This window comes from Dendropsophus ebraccatus, chromosome 3 (assembly GCF_027789765.1).
Source record: "Dendropsophus ebraccatus isolate aDenEbr1 chromosome 3, aDenEbr1.pat, whole genome shotgun sequence".
NCBI classification, from domain to species: domain Eukaryota; kingdom Metazoa; phylum Chordata; class Amphibia; order Anura; family Hylidae; genus Dendropsophus; species Dendropsophus ebraccatus.
The window spans coordinates 36,966,594-36,989,666 of record NC_091456.1 but is presented as its reverse complement, the minus strand read 5'-3'; the positions used below and the strand labels follow the sequence as shown (position 1 = coordinate 36,989,666).

The following is a 23,073-nucleotide window of genomic DNA, read 5'->3' as shown; positions in this document are numbered from 1 at the left end:
TTGATTTTTCCCATATAAATTGTTAGTGTTTGCTTTCCAGCATCCCTAGGTCATGATCACTCCGCCAGCAATTTTCTGTCTCCAGCCTCAATGGACAAAACATTGTGTCCCACAGGCAGTAACATTCACGTAAAAAAAAAAATGAAGTGCAAGGGTGAAATTCTGCTGTAAGACATACCGGGTCATTTCACAAATTACACCCTATTAAACTGGATTGTAAATAGAATAATGGGCGATTCTATAAAAAGTTGCTGACTGGTCAACCCTGAATGACCCTTAGAAATCATCTCAGCTGGCACAGAAGAGACACAAGGAGCTCTATCCGCAGCTGAACTAACTACCATGACATTGGCCAACTCTTCTTGCCTTCTGTTAGTTGAAAAGCTTAGTGTGATCACTTTGGCAGTGATAGGGTTACATCGCCAGAGCTTGTCAGCTACCAGAGGGCCTTTATTGCCTGTACATATAGCAATTCCTTAATCCTAAAATAACCTTTAAAAATAACTGCATCTGTTAAACTCTCAGGCAGCCAGAGGGGCGGGCAAGCAGAAACACATTTTTTTCATAGCAAAAATTAATTAAGACCATTCCATCAATAAGATGACACCGACTATCTGTCTAGTCTATGTTTCAGGCTGCTATTAGATTGCAAGCTCTTGTGACAGATTGCTCTTTGCTGTACTGTCGTAATAAGCAAACTGCTGGATAAACAGACATGAATGAAGAAGCTTTCAAAGTTCTGACTTTCCACATTTACTAGTAGTCAGGATAGTTGCAATGTTTTCTAACTTTAAGGCAGTACAGTACTATAACACGATTTCAACAACCACAGCAATATTTTTGGTTACCTTTTCGGACTTGTGAGGGACTCTCTGGTTTTGACTTGTAGTGACGGTGAATATCGGTACTGAGCGCCGGATGTCCATGTGCAACAACCTTTGTCCAGCAGGGCACATAGCCAAAGCAGAACATGCCAACAGGAACAGCAGGGCACTGACAAATGCATGATGCATCCACTCAAGGAATCCCACTTGGAGTCTCACCAGGCCAGATTTGACAATAGAGAAAAACTTCTGATGGAAAAGTTGCCTACTTCGTACATACAGGTAACAGGTAGCATGTGTCCAAATGCTGTGTAGGGAAATTGTCTGGTGATCCTCGATAAACCCACCTCAAAGTCACTAAGGACAAATCCGGCCTTCAGACAGCCCCTAAGTGAGAAGTCTCACCCCCCCCCCCCCTTACCTCCTGCCTTTCATAGAATGTGCCCCCCACGCTGCTGCAAAAAAAGTCTGTGCAGACTCTGCCTACTTTTCATGAACCGGCTTAGAAATCCCAAACAATTGAGTTTTTAAATCACTGGGATAGCATCTCCCCCCCTCCCTCCTTCCCAAACTCTCCTCCTTCCTTACCTACCCTCTCTTCCTTCCCCTCCTCTGTTCACTTCCTAGCTGCTGCACTCTATCTTCCTCCCTCTTTCTTTTGCTCTTTTTCTCCTTCGGTCTCCTACCCCTCTCTCCTTTCCTCCACCCCCCTGCACTTTTTTTTTTATTCCTCGCTCAGACATGGAGACAATTCGTATCTTTTGTGTGCTGGTTTAAAATTCACAGACTCAAGCTTGTCTCTGTCCTATTTCTCCTCCTCACTTTTTTATCCTCTTACGAAGTGATTCCCTCAATTTCTCCAAACAACTTTCTTCTGCTTTTCCTGGCTCACTCCATGGTATATTTAACCAGTGTGATTGTTCGCACATCAGGTCAATACACTGGGTTGGAAACTGCGGTTTTAATCAATATAAATGTTTTCCATAAAATATTCAAACCATAGAGAGGAACCGAGTCCATGGGTTGGAAAGTATACAGGTAATCCTAACATATGCATTCTCATTCATTATATACTTTCTATTTACAGTTTACACAATGTTGTAAAAACATCTATATTAATTGTACAATAACGGCCGTTATTATAAAATAGTGGCCGTTACTTGGCCTCAAACAGCCAAAAAAAATCACATTGTGGGAAAATGGCCATACACTTCTTTAAAAGAGATATAAAATAAATTACCATTTCTGACATCACTGATCAAGTCAATAAAACAAGTTCACCTTTGACGTATTTCTAATAGGGTTTGTCTATTAGACAAAAGTATTTTTCGTTTAGTCCGATTTACGATAAACAATTGAATACAAGCGTTTTTGCAAACCACCTGAAATCGTTCACCATAATATATGGATCAATAGTTGTTAGTTAGTTAGTAATTATAATGGTTTGTATGCTCTATTATAGGAATGATCCTAGTTATGAATGAACAATGTGCACATACACCAAAAGATTAGCAAATAATTAACAATGATTTTATGGTTAGCTAAAAAGATGCGATCAGCAACATACAAACTAATTTTTGTTAGTCACTTGTCCTTTGCCTGCAGACACACGGAAAGATTATCACTAAAATTCGAGCGATCTACTGATTTTTCGCACGATAATCTTTCCGAGTAATATGGCCCTTAGGAAGGAGATTGTCAGAAAAGATGTTTTTAAAGGCTTTTTTTATGGTCCCTTTATCAAACTTTCCAAGGTGAAGACAAGGGCAGGGGAAAAAACATACTCACCCACTGCGTGCTCCTGGTCTGTATACATTTAGCAGTTATATACAAAAAAATTCTGCACAGCTAGGCTGGAATTATACATTGCCTATTTTCTCAGTAATAAAAAAAAATGATTTTTGTTACCTTAGATGATTCTTTTCTATATGCCTTAGGTGATTACGGTATGGAGTCTCATTCTTGGCATCTGTCTCGATATCAGGTATGGTTCCCCACTCCAGAGAATTCTCTTCAATCGATGCTCTTTGATTCCAATACACCACAAGGACGTCTGCTCACCTGACACGCAGAGCACCTGTATGGATACGTCACATGTTCTGCACAAGCTATTTGATTGGTGATCACTTAAACGTGTATGCCGGGATATTTTCTGGCACTTTTGTGCTATACCTAGGGGCTCTATGCCAGATTTGACCATGTTTGTCTTATGTCATATTACAGAATTACAGCTTAGCACAGAGTAAATACAATAAAGCAATAACGATACCAACTAACCATAGTGCACCACAGAGAAATCGGGCTACTTTTAAAATCTGGCAGCCGGCAGGGGCAGGGGGGAATTTAATCAGGAGTACAAACTCACCCCTCCTCGTGCCCACGTTGGCCGGCGGGACAGGCTTCAGGACCCCCGTCGGAAGGCATTTTTTTACCTGAGCTGTGATGACATCACAACTTGGGGAAAATGCCTGTCCCGGCTGATGGAATGGCTGCTCAGCCAATCAGTGACTAGAGTTGCGTCCTGTCCCAGTCACTGACTGGCTGAGCGGCCTGAGGGTCCTTGCTGGCTGCCAGATTTTAAAAATGGCCAGATTTCTCCTTTAACGTGAGAGTAACCATAGGCAGTATTGGACGCCTTTGGATACCATCTTTCATAACTTATGAGATATGCAAACTGGAAGAGGAAAAAAAAATAGTAAAGCCAAAACCAAAAAGGGAGGAGAAAGAAAGAAAGAAGAAGAAAAAAAATAAAATTAGTTTGTAGGGGAGGGATCAGGAGGAATACCCACAGGGGGTATTGAGCACCTGGTGAACAAATAACATCTCTAAAGCAAAAGATTACAGTCTTCACCTATTAGCTGTTGTCACTCAACAGAGAAGAGTATTCAGGTGAATCTTGAAATCCCATCCAAGCAAATCATGTTTTAATGAATTTGTCATTAGACATGAGGTCCTTCATATGCATAAGGTAATTTACTGTGGAGACCCATAACTAAATTGGTGGAGAAGACACTTTCCCCTCCCCCAGTATAACGGTATACACGCTCAGGTGGCCATGACTAGGAAATGTCACAGAGATTTCTTGTAAGCTGAGATGGAGATCACACAGTGATGTAAAAGTAATAAAACAAGTGTTAGTTCCATGGTGAGATTTGTCACCGAAATGTCCTCCGGTTCCAAAAAGGATATCAGAACAGGGCAAGCCCAAAAGATGTGTAGGTGGGGTCCCTCAGCAGAGCTGCACCTTCAGCCCACTGAATGAACGTGAGGCCAAATGGAATGTAAATGTGTAGGGACTGTATACCAACAGGCAAGTATTTTTTACCTGGACTCTTGGTTCACCGAACTCAGGAATGACTTATGAACTAGCGTGAACACTTTGTTTCCTTGAAGGGCATTAAGCGAAAGTGTAAATGAAGTGCTGGCCACCTACGCACGTCACCACACCAATAATTTAGAGGACATTTGTTCTCTGTTCTCAGAATCGTCAGGGGTCCCCGAGGTTGATCCTCCACTGATCTAGTTATGCACAGCATAGGGGATAACTTTCCATGAGAAAACCCTTTTAAACACTGAATCCTCTTTCGGCTGTTTCTCAGGTTGGGAGGGAATGGGCGTGAGGAGGCGCAGTTCTATTCACCTACATGCTGTCCAGAGAGGAGTTGCTAGGTCAGTCAGATCAGGTCCTGGCATTCCAAATCTCTCTTTTCTTGTCTCTCCGAGCTGGTCTATAAAGTACATGATCCTTTAATAGGAGGTGCCTATGACTGGTCTCTGTAGGCACATATGTATGTATCTGTTTGCTGAACTTTGTATCTGTACCACCCACCTCAGCCTGTGCCCTGGATTTCCCTTTGTCTCTGTGATTTGATTTTGACGTGCTACTCCTGGACTTTTTGACCTCTACTTCACATTTGACTTTGTCTCTGTTTTGTGATTTTGTTCCTGACGTATTCTCCTGGTTTGACCTTGCTAGCCTGACTTGGCTTTTCAGTCCTTTTCTCTATCCCTATAGCATTATGGGAAGAGACTGTCACCCAGTTTGGGGCCACTGTTTAGGGAGGTTATCAAGTAGGCAGCAGGAGAGTTGTTTTAGGGTTGCTGTTACCTTTTACCCCTTTTACCTTTTACTTCATTCCTAGCACTACAGAAATAGCTCAAGATTTTATTGAACATAAATGTATTTCGCCACCCTACTAAAAAAAATGCAGAATGGGCAGTATATAGAATATATTGTGGGAGTCTCATGAGACAGAACTTGTCATGACTTTAAGAGGTTACAGAGAGGACTGTCTGAGCCCTCTCTGTACTATGCCGCTCCCAGCATGGACGATCGCTCCATGCTGGCTATTTAACCATTTAAATGGCACTGTCAAAACTGACAGTGGCATTTAAATTGCCTTCACATACCTGCATTGAGGATCCAGTTGCCGGATTAGCTCCCTGCAGCGAGATCGTGGGGAGCCAATCCGATGTCAGTGCAGCCCAAGGCCTCCCGGGTTGCCTGACATCGGCAATTGCTTTAGCCTGTCTGCAGCTGGATGAAGCAATCAAGCTGCTGTATAAAGAATACATATGCATTGCATTGACCCTCATGAGTATTCAGCGTATTGCACATAGAAGGGACTACAAAGAAGTGATTTAAAAAAAAAAATCCCATCCTATATTAAAAGTTTAAATCATCTTCCTTTTCCTATTTTTTAAATAAACAAATAAACATATTTAGTATCGTTGCATGCAATATTGTCTGAACTATTAAATTATCACATTCCTGATCTCGCACGGTAAACGGCATAAGCCCCAAAACCCGCCAAGGTGCAAAATTGCTGATTTTACATCCCATCCAGAAACAATGTAATAAAAAGTGACCATTAAGTCACATACACACAAGCAAGGTACTGAAAAAAAGTACAGGTTATGGCGCAAAAAAAAAAATAGCCCTCAAATAGCCCCATTGATAAATAAAAACTTTGTAAGGATCAGAATACAGCAATTTATTTGAAATTAATTTATTCATTTTTTTTACAAGTTGTAAAATAAAATAATAAATAAATTAGATATCATTGTAATCTTATTGACTTGAGGAACATAGATAACATGTCAATTTTCAGTTTTTTGAAAATTAAGAGCTTCTATAGGTCTGTAGGTGAAAAAAATGAGTGGTATGGTCTTTTAAACATGAGGAGGAGAAAACAAAAATGAAAATTGGCTAAGCCATTAATGGCCCATGCTAGGAATATGCCACCAGTTTTAAATGTCAGAAAGCATCTGAAAGGCCCCATGCGCATGTCATGGACATGTCCTATATTTGTCCAGAATTCTGGTACGGATCCCCCATGGAACCCCAGAGCTCCGTATGCGCATTCGGAAACTGTCCGGAATTCTGGATGCACTGCTTGGCTTCCCAGGCCAGTGGCAGCACCCAGGCAAGGGACACCGGGCACTGCACATGGCCATTTAACCGTACATGTTCTTAATCAGAGCGCCTAAATGCCACACTGTCTTTAATAGGGCAAGGAGCCATTGGCTCCTGGTCCTACCAATCACTCTTCTGGCATTATTATACCTCCAGCCACAAGAGGCTGCTCTTCCCCCACCCCCCAGCACTGAGGCATACAAGTGACATCACTAGTGCACTAGCAGTGCAGGAAGGGAAAAGAAGAAGCCAGAGGAGGGCACTGCTTGCAGCAGGTGAGTATGACTTTTTTTTTTTCCCTCAGTTTTTACAGTCAGGAAGTACTGACCATTTCCTCTAACCTCCTGAAAGGCTTCCCGATCAGTATTGTCTGACTGTAAAAATGGCCATGGTCTTGTGCATGGGACTTAAATCACTGAAAAGACATTAGCAGCACAGAAGTTTAATACTAGTGCCCACTGGCCTGATTTTTGTCATGTACCTTCCTTTCAGACATCAAATACTGTAAGCCCAGGTAAAGCTGATTATACATACATACATACACACACACACACACACACACACACACACACACACACACACAACTACATTATGTTGAATTTGGGTTTAATTGTCATATTGAAATTTAAAAGACAAGAGTCATGTAGTTTGAAAAGATAAGTGAGTGCTGCCACCCACTGGCACCTGAACATATATCCCACATCATGCAGCATGTTCCCAACCAAAAGATAAGGCCCGTCATGAACTACATGAACTAAAAAGTACAGACCTGCAGACCCCCCTCTCTCTTCCTACCTATATTATTTAGCTACAGATATGTCCTGGCATTGTAGGAGCCAATCCATTTCTCTCTCTAACAACGTCGTTCTTTTTGGCTTTGTTCCTTCCCATGGTGTCTTATTTCTTTGGAAAAATACACAGCAGAATATGTGGCAGAAATCCGACGGCATACCCTCAGGTTTCTGCCAAATATTTCTCTATAAACCTGATGGACACAGTTTTGGACACGGATTAGCCCCAATCCACACGAAATAAGGGCAAATAATGTATTAATAAGAAACATGTCACTTCCCATAAAGAATATGCCTTGTGAATGCTGCCTTTACCTTTACCTCAAATAAAAGGGGTATTCCAGCCTTAGAATTTTTTTTGTAGTAGTAGTCAGTCAGGGTGCTATAAAAATAAATGTAACCATACTCCCCTGCCCCAATTCCACAGCTGCTGATCAGATAACATGTGGTTCACGCTGCTCACTGCTACTCTCATGTTGTCCCCGTCACAGGAACCAATAAGCAGCGATGAGTGACGGACACTGGAACAGTGGTTGCGGAGAATAAGCGAAGGTAAGTATGGTTGCTTTAATAAATTTTTATAGCACACTGTCTTACTTTAAAAATTTTACCAGGTTTCTTTAATTTAACTGAATTTAACTTTAATTCAACTTTCTTTCATATAACACTGGCAAAGAAAACAATGATTGTCATGTGATGGCTATGTTCCCACTGTTTAAAAAATAAAAAGAGAAATGGCATCTGTTTTTTTTTTATTTTTTTTATAACACCCATTATTACCGAATTATAATTAAAGTCAATGGAATGATGCACACAGTGTATTAAATAACAGACATTGTTGGCACAGACGAAAAATTAATGTTCATGGCAATAATTCATGGACGTTTTTTGTAAACAACAGATGTTACTGTGAGCCGTTTATTTTACCTTCTTTACTACAAAATTCAAAGGACCACCAAAAAAGAACCACACCCAAAAGGTCCTGAACTGGAATATTGTACCAACAGCCGTCACTGGAACAGAAACAATGTCACTGGACAGAAAAAAATCATGTGAACACAGCCACAGCTGTAAAGTATCCTGCATGTAAACATGTGAGAAGTGTCCATCTGGATAAACCCTTAGCCTAGTCGTTGCACATAAAACATAACTTTATAGTCGTAAACCCACAGTTTATATTACAGAGAACCAAAGAACATCATTTCAGAGAAAGTTCTGATTTCCCCAGGGGAAATTAACAGCCCAAAAAAACAGAACTGGTTATTTGAAAGCTAATTCATTGAAGGATTGTTTGTTTAATGTCTTGGTCTTATAAACAAGGAATCTTCCTATAGCAATTAACACAAATCTGTCGCATCACCAGGGACGCAGAGACTTTTCAGTCCAACTTTTTTCCACGATAGTCTCAAAATAAAAAGTCTCTACTTCATAGTTCAGCAAAGATAGAACAGTCATTTTCCTCCTCTGCAGATGACTGGCTTACCTAGATTGATCTTCTGGGTAGGAATTCTGGGAAGGATTGCTTGTGTGCATTCTTTTTATCTGTAAGCCTATATGTATGGATGTATGTGCTATAAATATCAGCGTAGAGAACAAACCATGAAAGCCTACAGCTCTAAGAGTTCATGGCTATACAGCTGGTGAGAGCCCATTGAGTATTGAATGCTCAGACTATTCAGACGGACATCTCTGCATACAACCACTGGGAGTTTAATGGACTAGCAGCTGCTTTTAAAGGTTCTTTTCCACCATAAACATTTACGACACAGAAACAGGATAAGGCATAATTGTTTTAAGCAGACCTAAACAAGGGTAAGCAAAGGAGCATGGATACATAGGACTTCTTATTGGGGTTCCAGGCATTGTTTATCTCTATAGTCCATCCCAAAACTGGAAAGAAGTGTCACATGTAAATAAAGGCCGATAATGAGGGGCCCCCTCGTTTCCTGCTCGCTGCCTTTTATACGCTCGCTGCTATTATACGCACCGACAGGGAGCGGGGAGGAGCAGGACGGGCCGTGGAAGGGACTGACCAGACAGTCCTTAGATCGTTCGGGCAGCCCATTGAAGTCAGCTACAGCTGCTGCCATGATCATGCCGTTTTAACACGTTGAAAAAACACAATCAGCCAACATTGTGCATGTCGGCTGATCGTGGTCTCTTAACATGTCCTATTACACCAAACGACTATTGGCCGGAAGTTGGGCAAGTACGTCTATTGATCTTTTTGTGTAATAGGGCCTTAAGGCTCAAGTGCCCTGAGGGTGTTCCCCATCACAGCAAGAGTCGAGGATTAGCAAGCCTATTTCCTCTTATTCACAGTCTCTACATCCATTTGCATATGCCTACCCCACAGGGACAGAGAATAAGAGATCAGCAGAGTAGAGCCCCTATTTCATGGGGCGACTGTAAGGAGCAGTTTTCTCCTCGTTCCCCGCTTGCTGCCACCGCTACTACACGCGGCGGAAGCGAGCGGCCGTGAGGACACTGTGTGTAACAGCGAAACATGTTGAAGGGACCATATTTTTGATTTTTAACCACTACACCTAATGCTCACATACTAGCAGAGGCATTAACTATAGGGCTACAAAAATTATATGCAATTTGCATGAGCATAAGGGCACAGGAGTATGTGCTTTTAATACATATTTTTGTTAGACTTACTGCAAGGGGGCTCTACTCCCCAGGCTTTGCCCATTGGATTGGAACAAGTGGCCATATTGGACCCCTGACCTCCGACTAGGATGATTTGTGATTGGCATAGCCTAATAGTAAGATTTTTTTGTTGCCCATAGTAACCAATCAGAGCCCAGCTTTCATTTCTCATATTGCTCTGGTAAAATGAAATCTAGGCTCTGATTGGTTGCTATAAACAACAAGAAAAGAGAAAGTTACCACGATAAATCTCCCTCATAAAATAAGGATGGGTTCACACTTCACATCGTTCAGGGAGATGGACCCTTGTTAACATGTATGTCCATGTATTCATGTCTCTTCATTCAGGACAGGGGAATATGCCATTGCCAGACATCTCTGGCAGCAGCTTCTCTTGCATGTACACAGAGATCAAGCATGCCGGCATCTTCTCCTTTCAGGTAATATTTGGGTGGCCCCCATTAGCTCAACAGCTGTCCCACCAAATTTGGCAGGAAAAGTCATGATTTTTCTGTGCCCGTTTAAGATTTAACCCTGTTCGATCCCCATCCATAATCTAAGCATATTTGTAATAGGTTTTTTATCACATGAATTGGGCTGTTTCTTTGCAGCACCTCCTGACCGTGAAGCTGCTAAAAATCTTCCTGGTCCACTCTGTCTCCACTCCTCTGTCCTCCCCCTCCCTTCTGAGACTTAGGGCCCTATTCCACCGGCCGATTATCGTTAGCATAATCGGTAACGATTAACGATCTCAAACGACCGCTATTGCGAAAGACCTGAAAACGTTCACTCATTTCCATGGAACGATAATCGTTACTTATGATCGTAATTGCGATCGTTTCTTCTTCCGTATTTATTCGCTATTGCGTTCGTATCTATTGCGAACGACCGAACGATGTCTTATTCAATGCGAACGATTTGCGAACGTTTTGCGAACGAGCAACGATAAAAATAGGTCCAGGTCTTATAAAGCGATCAACGATTTCTCGTTCGGTCGTTAATCGTTACTGCATTTCAACCGAACGATTATCGTTTAGATTCGAACGATTTAACGATAATCTGAACGATAATCGTCCGGTGGAATAGGGCCCTTAGGTCACATGATCTTTGTCTCTTCTGTTACCAGGCAAGCTGTGACACCTCATCTGTAACCTCAATGTGGCATCACACAGTGATCACTTGGCCAAGGGCGGGGAACAACTGGGAACATTTTTATAGGGGTGTTCCTACAATAGGTGGTAGATCAGATCATAATAATAGAGGTCTCTTATTCCCCAAGTTAATGGGGCAGCAGCGTGCATGCACAGTCACTGCTACTCCATTCAGTCGCTATGGCACTACCATTGATAGCCCAGTACAGAGATTGGCTAATTTTAGCCTGTCAAAAAATAATCTTTTGGCGGCCGGAAATCTCTCCAGGTAATAAATGATACAAAAGAGCATTCCCATCACAAGACAATGGAGCAGAGGCTAAGCATGCTCTATGCTGTTGTATTTACTTTAGGGACAAGGAACCTCCATTGTCATGATTGGTGGGGGTCCCAGCTATTGTACCCCCACCAACCAGACACATATTACCTATCCTGTGGATAAGTGATAAATTTAAAACTGGCTCAGTTGCCCCTAGCAACCAATCAGATTCCACTTTTCATTCCTCACAGACCTTTTGGAAAATGAAAGGTGGAATCTGATTGGTTGCTAGGGGCAACTGAGCCAGTTTGACTTTACACCATGTTTGATAACTCTCCCTGTAAGGTTCTAGGTAGGAATACAGTGCTGCGCCTCCACATGGGCATTTGTTATCATACAAATACTGTATTTTTCCACTTGCTTTATATGTCTGCCAAGTGTTTTATTATGTAAAACAAGTCTAATAACCATAAAAGGGAAACTAACAGCAGGTTTACGTTTCATTGTTTTTTATTAGGGTTTTTTAACATAGTTTTATTTACATGTTGCATGCATAATGTGGCTAGGATACAAAGTACAGAGTATTAACGCAGATAAAGAAGCATAAGGCTATGTTCACACAACGTGAACACCCGGCCGTTCCGTGACTTAAGTACCGGCCGGGTGATCTTACCGCGCCCGCATCAGAGCTTCCCATAGCCCACAGTGAAGCAAGCGGCCAGAGCCGCTTGCTTCACTGTGTGAACTGACAGGTCTTTCTGCGGCCGAAATTCACTGAATTCCAGCCGCAGAAAACTGACATGTCAGTTTTTTCCAGCGCCCCATGGGATCCCGGCTGGATCGTATACGATGTGTGTACACTCCGGCCGGGATCCCATTGAAAATAAGGCTATGTTCCACCCCTCAAAACTACAGCCGTAGTTCTGCAGCGAGAACTACGGCCGTACTTTTACGTAGTGTGAACATAGCCTAAAACAGTAAGGTATGAGGATTTAGGGCTAATGTCGCCGATTTCCTCAATACCTTTAGGCCGTACTAGACAGTTTGACCCACAGGGTAAGCGATCGCTGACTTACAGAACCTGTTAGATGGCTTAGTAATCATGTGGCTTTTAGACGGAGCGATAAAGTACTCTAGCGATCGTTTAACGCATGGATCTTCAAACTGCGGCCTTATAGCTGTTGCAAAACCACAATTCCCATTATGCCTGGACAGCAAAAGCTTTAGATTTGGCTGTCCAGGCATGATGGGAAATGTAGTACAGCTGGAGGGCCACAGTTTGGAAAACCATGGTTTAACAACTTTGAAGCAACGATTTTATTTTTCCATCGATTTGTTGTTTAAATGAGCAGGTAAAACGTTGCAAAATCTCATTTTTTCTATCGTTTGATCATCGATCAACTGATCGGTTTTGCTTTTACACAGTACAAACAGACTGTTCAGACAAAATGATCTAAAAATGTCAGTGATTTATGGACTTGAAACACCACGATTTCTCGCTTGTCGCCTGACCGTTAGCTGTAGTTACGCAAGCAGATAGTCACTCAAATGTGATTGTGCAGATTTGAATGATAATCGCTCAGTGTAAAAGGACCATTAAGACGAGAAACTATAACAAGTTGTTAATGCGATCGTAATCACATAATTGCCTTCGTATATACTGTAAATGATTGTATTCGCGTTTGTGTCTGTATACACAGTGGTACCTTGCTTTAAAAGTAACTTGGATTGATAGCTTTTTTACAAGAAGAGCTCACAGTTTTTCAAAAGAGCTCCCTGTACTGGGTTGGAGCGCAAGTGGGGGAGGGGCATGGTCTGCATAGCGGGGTCTACAGCTCTGTACTCTGACCCAGGAAGTCTGCCTCACCTTCCAAATCATAGCAGATCCACTTCAGGCTGGGGCTTGCATCAGGGGACAGGACTGTGGAGGTAATCTCTCCATAGCTGTAACCCCTCTCTCCCGGGACAGAGAGTGCTGCTATACTGTGCCCACATCTGCCATGCTCATTCCTTCATGCTCCCTGCAGTCTCTGTCAGTTCTGATTGGTCCATGCTGAACACACACCCTTTCCCCATTGCTGTCATGTGACCACACAGACCTCTGACAGCAGCCCTGCTTCTCTATTCTAGCCTGTTGTACTACACTACTGCATTTTGGAAATCTGCAGTTCCATCCTGTATCTAGAATCTGCTGCTGTTTTTCAGGTTAAAGGCCCTATTCCACGGAGCGATTATCGTCCGTATTCGGGCGATATCGGCCGCTACGGACGATAATCGTCCCATGGAATAGAGTGCAACGATCAGCCAACATCGTTCATGTCGGCTGATGGTTGCAGTCGCTTGTTTTTCAACATGCTACTGATATAGCAGCGATCTGCTGCCGTCGCTCAGTTGAATAGCAGCGTCGCCAGCAGACGCTGCTATATCCTATGGGCTGCCCGGACGATCAGCGTTCACCCGCTCGCTGCAGCTGTGTTGAAAAGCGGCGGCAGCGAGCGGGGAACGCTGAGAGCGCTCGTTTGCTCCTCTTAACGACCCGTGTAATAGGCGCTTTAAGCTCTTACTATACATTATACACCACATGCTGATTGCTATACTGTGCAGTAACTTATAATATCACATATTCTGCTGTTTCTAAATGTTTGTTTCATTAGTTTTACAAGGGGTGTGGAACCAATTGTCTGCATTTCAATGATTTCTTATGGGAAATTTGCTTTGGTTTAAGAGTGGATTTGGATTACAAGCACGGTCCCGGAACGAATTATGCTCGTAATCCAAGGCACCACTGTACTGTGAACAATGAGCGTTTACACTGAAAGACTTGAGGACGATTAACAATGATTTTGAGGTCAAATTAAAAGATGTGATCAACGCATCATTGATGTGATCACATCAGAAGATTATAGCTTAAATTCGGATGATTTAAAGGGGATTTTTGCACAATAATCGATTAGTATGATGAGCCAGGTCTTGCTGCCTCCTGCCCTCCGCTCTATGTACATATCCAATTCCATAGATGCTGGAAGGACATAAGCGCTTGTTCCCCATACACATAATAATAACATCACTACTGTAACAGAATTATTGATAATGCTATTTGTTTTTAAAAAATAGTATTGTGTCAGTTTAAGGGCCCTATTCCACGGAGCGATTAGCGGCCGAATACCACTCCGTGGAATAGAGGCAACAATCAGCCGATGATCGTGTCATCAGCTGATCGTTCATATAGGTAAAAACCTAAAATCATCGGTCACCGACCGCGCATCGCTACGTGGAAAAGCGGTGCGCGGCCGGCGACCGATGATTTCATAAGACAGCATACTTTACCTACTATGCTGCAGGGCTTCTCCTCCGCTTCTTCTCACCGGGTTCCGCGCGCAGCAGTAGCTTCGGAGCGGCCTGTCTGAGCCAACAGACCGCTCAGCCAATCACTGGCCGCGGCGGTCCCGGCCAGTGATTGGCTGAGTGGCCTGTCAACTCAGACAGGCCGCTCCGAAGCTACTGCTGCGCGCGGAACCCGGTGAGAAGAAGCGGAGGAGAAGCCCTGCAGCATAGTAGGTAATGTATATTAAACATCGGTAACAATGTCCCTGCAGCCCTTGGTAAATGATTATCGGGCCGTGTAATAGGCCCAGTAAACGAGCGCCGTTCTACCAGATCAGCGCTCGTTTACATTGTTGATCGGGCCCCCATCGGCTCGTGAAATACCACCATAAGACTGGGTTCACACTACGTTTTTGCAATCCGTTTTTTGGATAAAATGGATGCGATTGTGTGCATCCGTTTTTTATATGTACACAAAAGTAAGGTCAAGTATGTTTTGTGTACAAAAAAAAACCCAGAAGCCGTTTGATCCATTTTTTTTTAATAGAAGTCAATGGAAAAACAGATCAAAACCGATGCACACAATTGCACCTGTTTTTCCATCCGTTTTCTGCAAAAACATATAAAAAAAAACAGATTGCAAAAACACATTAAAAGAAAAAACAGATTGCAAAAACGTAGTGTGAACCCAGCCTTATATGGATCTGTATGGTTTTTTTTTTTATGTTTTAAGATAAGGGCCACCTCCACCTGTATGTGTGCCACTGGGCGCATAGAACCCCTTATCCACCTCTCCTGTGGCTAGACAAGCATAGATCATATATGTCCATAGATTTCCATGGACCAGGGTCAGATACCTGTTCTTACTACCTGGCACACAGAGCACAGCACCATGGCTTTGTTGTAGCCCTCACTAACAGGGGGTGTGTCTGCTCCCCACTGCTCCCAGCAGTCCAGATAGTGACCACCATCCATACACTCCTGACTTGTGACCCAGTAATGCAGCTTGCAGTGTCTGCCTCCATCCATGTCATGTCCTAGTAGGTCACATCTAATGGCTGCAGAGCCGCCCAGCCTCTTACTGTGTCACAGCAGGAAATGATGGGCTCTGTGGCTATGGATGATGATGATGATGATGCAGCCTCTGGATCTGTGTGCAGCTAGATAGCACTGCAGCTCCTGGAGCTGATCTGTCTGCCTAGTGCTGATTCCCCAATAAAAGTCTCCATGCACATATTATATATAGGACCCCCTAACCCTCCCTCCTCCCCTGTCCCTGGAGGAGCTGCAGAGGCTGCAGACATGGGAAGAAGAAGGCTACACAGGGAGAGGAGAGGGGCTTCATTGTACAGGTTGTAGTATGATGGGGGATGGAAGGAAGAAGCTGAAGAGTGACACTTCCCAATAGAGGAAACAGCAGCAGCAGCAGCAGCAGCAGAAGAGGGAGAAGGGGATCGTGTCTGGTTTGTGCAGCCAGATCAGCCCGATCCTGTGATCTGCTCCCACATCCCTGCAGCTGAGCGTATGACACCAGGCTGGGGGGCTGCAGCACATTCTATGGGGTCACTGACACCCGCCGGGAGAAGACACTGCCCTGCTGCTTCCACCTGAAGACTAGGCGCCCATCCTGCAAGCTGAGCTGCAACCTCTTCACACTTGTCGCCAGCCCAGATCCATAGCCGCATACACATACACACTGATATATACACACACTGATATATACACACACATATACATACACACACTGATATATACACACACATATACATACACACACTGATATATACACACACTGATATATACACACATATACATACACACACTGATATATACACACACTGATACACACACACACCACCAAGGCTTCCTCCAGCCCTGGGGAACACCAGGCTCCCACCATGACAACATCACACCAGGGAGGCGGCAGATAAAAAATGATAGAAAAATAATAATAAATCGGCCATGATCTGCAGGCGCTGGTGTGCGCGGTGCGGTGCGTTTCTCTAGCGCCGGGCCGGCACTACATGGAGGACTGCTGAGGGTGGAGAGCACGGGGGCTCCTCTTCCTCCTCTTCTTCTTCTTCATCAGGGGATCTACCCTTCCCCCCTGCTACCTGCACGGCCTGCTGCGGCTGCTGGGGATCGCTCATGTCGGGGGGCTCATCACCTATGGAGGGGGCTCCTGGAGGGAGACCTGGTCCCCATTGCTTTCAGCCTTCAGGATGCTGTCTTTTCGGTAAGTGCACAGAAATATCTTTATTTAGCCTAGGTCACCTGGAACTACAACTCCCAGCATGATATGTGATGGTGGTGATTTGACTTGGTGACATCTACATCAGCTATAGTGGAACCTCCAACTGGTGGCTCTGCAGCTGTTAGGGACTACAACTCCCAGCATGCATGAATTGTACTTAGACACCACATCAGGGACTATAGGTCAGACCTCCAGAACACTTACTGGTACAGACTACTATAACATTCACTAAGGGGCCTGGGCTCACATGGGTGCAGATTATCTCCATGCTGGGGACATTCACTGACATCCATGTGTATATATATATATATATATATATATATATATATATATATATATATATATACACATATATATATCCTTATATGTATGCTTATAGATGGCTCTATTTCCTAGCATGAGTGTCTCATCTATTACATTTATACATAGACATGGTTTACCTGCAGAGCCTTGGAGGAACAGGTAAATAGTAGCTGAGAAGAGTTGAAGTATAGAGAGGATCCGCTTTTCAGAACGCTTCCCCTATCCTTTACGAGTCAAAAGGAAAAGCCGCTAAAAAAGGATGTCTTTCCAGTGAAATTGGCGCAATCACTTAAGAATTAAAGGGATACACCAGCGGGAATTTTTTTTTATTTCAAATCAACTGGTGTCAGAAAGTGCCAGAGATTTGTAATTTACTTCTATTAAAAAAATATCCACTCTTCCAGTACTTATCAGCTGCTGTATGTCCTGTAGGAAGTGGCGTATTCTTTCCAGTCTGACACAGTGCTCTCTGCTGCCACCACTGTCTGTGATAGGAACTGTCCAGAGCAGTAGAAAATGCCTATAGAAAACCTCTCCTGCTCTGGATAGTTCCTGTTTAGGACAGAGGTGGCAGCAGAGAACACTGTGTCAGACTGGAAAGAATATGCCACTTCCTGCAGAGCATACAGCAGCTGACAAGTACTGGAAGACAGGAGATTTTATTTTTTAAATAGAAATTAATTAAAAATCTCTGACACTTTCTGACAGCAGTTAATTTGAAAGAATTTTTTTTTTTTGCTGGAGTACCTATTTAATACCACTTTCTCCCAAGGTTTACCCAGTGCTGTGGCTGGGTGACAATATTTTCTAGTTGGAACTTTACATAGAAAAAGTTACACAACTTTACACTTTACGATCTCTGCTTTGGGTCAATGACTGAAAAGCCTCTTGTTTACATCCAGTAGTTGAAATCCTGCACAAATCTAGGGCTGATATACAGGAAGGTATTTAGCACAAGCTTAATTTCCTTAAATTAAAAAACTAACGTACTTGCTTACTTCATAATGGTCTAAAATGGTATTTTGGCCATGGCTATTTGTATTTTTAGGCCATGTTCACACAACGTATGTTTTGCATAAATCACGGCCGTTGTTGCAATTTGCAACAACAGCCGTGATTTATACAAAACATACGTTCTTTTTGAATGAATGGAATCCCGGCCGGAGAGTATACACATAGTATAGTTTTTTGCGTCCGCTATTCATTTAATAGCGGCCACACAGACATGTCAGTTCACACAATGGAGAGTGTGGCTCCGGCCGCACTCTCCATTGTGTGCAATGGTGAATGCATACCTATTCAACATAAATGAAGTTCATCTGGCCAGTACTGCAGTACCGGCCAGGATGATCTTCTCTGACACCGGCCGTTCTGTGACCTGGCCAGGTCACAGAACTTCCAGTCTTATATGCCATGTGAACATGGCCTTATACTGTTTTAAGAACGTGAGCAAGGGCTGTTCTGATTTTTTTATCCATTAAACCAAAGCTGGCATGGGCTTCATGTTCCATGGACTGCCCACATCTAACCAAAGGCTAACCCAGGGCTAGGGAACCTTTTGCAAAACCACAAGGCATGATGGGAGTTGTAGTTTTGCAACAGCTGGAGAGCCAAGGTTCCCTACAGCTGGGCCAACAGATGAATCAAAATACAAGATAGCAGATAATGGAGAGATCTTCTATTTGAGAAACTGAATAGGTATAATGGGACTGGGGATCGGCCAATGAATGAGAAAACGGCCGGTATGGCTGATGAAGTATCATCGCCTGTTGGCTGCACACCTTCCCCTATAACGCGGGATACGAGCCACAGCTGACTGCCAGAGTGGGCCACACAAACAATCCGGTAAACTCTCACTGTACAGGTGGGCTCAGACCATCCAATAGGGCCCCAAGGCTACAGCACATTCGCACATTGATTTCGGCACAGATTCCACACATACTACAGGAAATTTCTAATCAGGAAGAAAATCAATGAGTAGAAAGGGTATGCCTTTACTATCTTCCTGCAGATTCCGCACGGAAAAGCTGGCGGATAAGCCTCACTGAATGGGGCTAATCCTTGTGCAGACCTGCGGCACTTGGAGCTGCACATCCATGGCAGAAATCCAATTGTAAGCCTCCGATTTCTGCCAGGAATCTCATAGTAAAATAGGTGTCAGATTTGTAATATGAAAATCCGACATGTGAACATAACTTAATATTTCACATATTACTGCAGGGGTCTTGTGGCACACTTTACATCTGTGAGAGGAGAAGATGGTCAGGATGGGGTTTCAGCTTATGGAGAGAAAGACGAGTCCTGGAACTGACAGCAAGCTTTTGGTACATATAGCATAGCAGAAAATTCCATAACTTTGAATTATAAATGATTTGGGTTTAGTTATCAGGCATGGTGGCACATGGAGTCCCTATGGGTCTGTATTATGGATCCGTGCACACTCTGTGTAACTGGAGGCTCCGTACATAGTAAGTATTTTTCTGCTGGGATGTACATTAGGCATAGCGTAGTGTGAAAGTAGCCATAGACATAGAGAGACTGAGATCAAGGATCATTTGGCCGTCACCCCTAATTCCCCTATTAATGTGTATGTTCTTGGCTATGTGTGTCATTCGCAGTTTTAATGCACACAGGGTTTACTGGGAGTCATCCTATTTTTAGTCTCCTCATGAGATATAGTTGTCAACCAGTTGCCGGGAGGGCAGCATTTAAAAAATAACCACAAAATGATGATTATTTACTGGATTAATCCTTAAAGTGTCACTGTCGTTTACATTTTTTTTGCAGAAACCAATAGTACAGGCGATTTTAAGAAAATGTGTAATTGGGTTTATTAGCTGAAAAATGCATTTTTATCATGAAAAAGCAGTTTGAAGCTCCCCCCCCCCCTCCCGTCTTCATGGTTTTTTATGTGGAGGGGAGGGGTAGAGGGAGATGAGGCACCAAAACAGGACAACAAAGAGTTAATTTACAGCTACATCACCAGGCTATCTCCTCTGAAGTCAGCACTGACCTCTGAATACGGCTTTCATACAGCTCTCACAGTGTAATCCTTTGTTCTCTGCTCTCTGCTGGTGACTAATCTCCCTCCTCCCCTCTCCATAGATTACACAGGGCTCGACTGATGTAAACTAGTCAAGATTTCCTGATAGTGAGCAGTGGATGAGAGAGAGGAGGGAGGGGGGACCTGGGGAAAGTCTTTTTGAATACAGATAATGGCATATTTGCCTGATAAACCCAATTACAAAGTTTCTTAAAATCGTCTGTACTATTCATTTCTGCAAAAAAACCAACAACAAATGACAGTGACACTTTAAGATAGCAGCCTGTAGTAGCCTATTTTCTTCGATGCTCACGGCTCCTCTTTAGCTTTAAACAGGGCTGAATTGGGTTATCTGCCGTATAATGGACAGGACTAGTTGCCAGGGGTGAGAATAAGCATATAGTCTAGTCTCAAATTAGTTTTGTTTGATCTGTGGTCTGTATCAAATTAGAGGTCTGGACTGGGGTCTAGTATTAAAGTAGGGGGGGGGGGGGTCTGGATATATCAATATATGATGTGTAGATAGATACGAAAATGGATACATGGACAGACAGATATTTTAGGGGGGTCCCTTTCTGTATGTATGGCCTGCAGATGTTGTGTGCATTGTGATTTGCTTGGAGCTTGGACTAATGCATTGGTTGGCGGATCAGTTTATTCATTTTCTGCTTGGGTGGCCGATTTATTATTGTTATTTTTTCCATATTTGGATTTTATTCAACTGTCTGTTGTTTTTTTTTTAAAACCAAGTTTACAAATTGTTTCAGGACATGCCAACTCTATAAGGTTACGCTTATATTCCCACTTTGGGAACAATGCGGGAAAGGTGGCTTTCTGGTAATATTGATGGTATAAATGTGGATGAAATGAAGTTGATAAAAAAACGCAGTGTGAACCCGGCCTAAGCTTTATATTGTGTGTAGGGAGAGATGCATTGCCGATAAGTTTAGTATGCCATAACTGTACATAGCATAGCAGTGTGAGGCAAAAAATACATTGTCATTCATAAAATCTGTTTTTTGTTTTACAGATGCCCACCTCTTCCAGTAAATGCTCATAGAGGAGGGGCCTCAAAGCTGACAGCTGACTGCCAGGACGTACATAAACCTTTTCACGAGGCAGACATTAGACTTTGGAGGTCATATAAGAGCTACAATGTGCATCTTCATGAGTCTTATAACTGGTGTCAAAATGCCATTCCTTGGGGCATCTACTTATATGAAGGAAATGAAAAATGCTGCCATAAACAACCTCATATTATTGGTTTAATCTAATATTCAGCGTTTGTGTGAAATGTGAAAGTGAACACGTCATTTGATCATTGCTCCAAGGCTTTCTCTGTCCAAATTCTGCTCCACCATTCCTATTCCCTCCTAACACTGGGGTGAAAGATTCTGGTACCAGTGTTTTTCTTCTTCTATTTGCCATGTCACGACCAGGTCTCCTTCAGTCAGTTAGTGGTCAAAATTTTGGAGGTCAAGGAGCTCCTCCAAGAGTTGTCGTCTGGGAATGGTTGAATGAGCATGGACGTTGGAGACCATATACCGCAACTGTATGTCATCATATTGAGAATGCTTTACGAGAAGATGGAAGGGGACGGGTGGCATTAGGACAGGTGGATACGCAGCTAGCTCCGTATGTTATTGATCTCCAGACTATGCATCAATACCGCCAAGACACAGGTAATACTCACTAAAGGTTTTCATTTCTTAGTAAACAAAATAATTCATGATTTTTTTTTTTAAGTTATAGTAAAGTTTATTTTCAAAAGTACAAATACTATGGATATTTTATATACTTTAAATACTTTATATATTTTAAATACTCCAGCATTACTGTTATCAGGCAAAATTCAAACTCTTTGAAAGACAAGTCAATAAGCCTACAAGCAAAAGATTGCTTGCTGATCGTTGTCTTTATTACACGGAGCAGTATCTGACATATTTTACCTATAGGCCCTGTATATAAAAAAAGAAATGCAAGCATTCTTCAAAATAATTTTACTTACCCATATCAAATATATCAAGGCTGTTATTAAGAGGCCTAGGACCTTTGATGGAAACTCCATATCACTCTTAGTCTCTCAGCTGTGATAGATGTTATAAGTTGTTACATGATAACTCAGTCCCTCATAAACCAAGGGGTGTAACGATAGGGGGTGCAGAGGGCGTTGCACCTAGGCCCAGAAGCCTGAGGGGGGCCATGAAGATTCTCTTCCCTGTATGAGGAGGCCAGTACTATAAATAAAGCATTATAGTTGAGGTGCCTTGTTACAGATCTAACACTGGGGCCCACTGACTTCAAAATCACCTACGTCTGGGGTTAGACCTAAATGAGTCAAAAAGATTCATTTGAATTGGAAAGGTTTGCCAGAAATATGGCAACTCTGAGATTGGAAAGTGCACTGCAACAGCCATGTCCCCTTTATTATACAGACACAATGGTCTGGTCCTGCAGCTTGTTCTATTCAAGTTAATGGGACAAGCTGCAGTTCCCAGCACAGCTGCTGTATGGATCTGTGCCAGCATAAACAATGACAAGAATGTAGCTTACAAAAGCGCCATAGCCCCTTTATAGGCAGATGTCCTGAAACTGAGACCCCAACCAATACAATATCCTTAGCCTTTCCTAAGGAAACTGAGACCCCAACCAATACAATATCCTTAGCTTTTCCTAAGGAAAGCGTCCCCACTAATGTACTGCCTGTTTGTAATCCACTTCTCAGTAATCATCTCAATCTTAGGTTTTAATTCTCTTTTCTGTGGAATAATTTGGGATGCTTTGTTACTTGTCTGAGAACAATAAATCAAATGCTGACGTCTTGTGTTTGGTTACAGTATACTAAACGTAGCACAAATTGTTATTGAAATAGGGAAATGTTTTCAGTTATAATTTTGTCTATATAAAGTGATGAGAAGCCTAAATCCTGTTCCTTATCCATTATAATTCAGATAACCAAGCTGTGTCTCAGTTAGGCCCCAAATCCTTTCAGATCAACTGGTGTCAGAAAGTTATATAGATTTATAGTTTACTTCTATTAAAAATTATCAAGC

General features: G+C 42.7%; 2 protein-coding genes across 8 annotated transcripts in view; one reads left to right on the top strand and one right to left on the bottom strand.

Moving 5' to 3' along the window:
- Positions 1 to 1,211, bottom strand: part of EMID1 (EMI domain containing 1) — a 70,221-nt gene extending 69,010 nt beyond the window's left edge. For all 4 annotated transcript variants that reach the window (XM_069961436.1, XM_069961439.1, XM_069961438.1 and 1 more), the window contains exon 1: positions 849 to 1,211. In XM_069961436.1, the coding sequence (XP_069817537.1) occupies positions 849 to 1,006 (158 nt within the window). In that variant the 5' untranslated portion in view covers positions 1,007 to 1,211. The remainder of the gene's footprint in view (positions 1 to 848) is intronic.
- A 1,566-nt stretch (positions 1,212 to 2,777) lies between these two features.
- Positions 2,778 to 23,073, top strand: part of DTX1 (deltex E3 ubiquitin ligase 1) — a 54,547-nt gene continuing 34,251 nt past the window's right edge. The window contains exons 1-3 of one of the 4 annotated variants that reach the window (XM_069961434.1): positions 2,778 to 2,808; positions 7,523 to 7,583; positions 21,051 to 21,702. In XM_069961434.1, the coding sequence (XP_069817535.1) occupies positions 21,447 to 21,702 (256 nt within the window). In that variant the 5' untranslated portion in view covers positions 2,778 to 2,808; positions 7,523 to 7,583; positions 21,051 to 21,446. Of the gene's footprint in view, positions 2,809 to 7,522; positions 7,584 to 10,037; positions 10,127 to 15,792; positions 16,657 to 19,228; positions 19,302 to 21,050; positions 21,703 to 23,073 lie in introns of those variants that run through there. The other 3 variants (XM_069961433.1, XM_069961432.1, XM_069961435.1) reach the window with 3 other exon arrangements.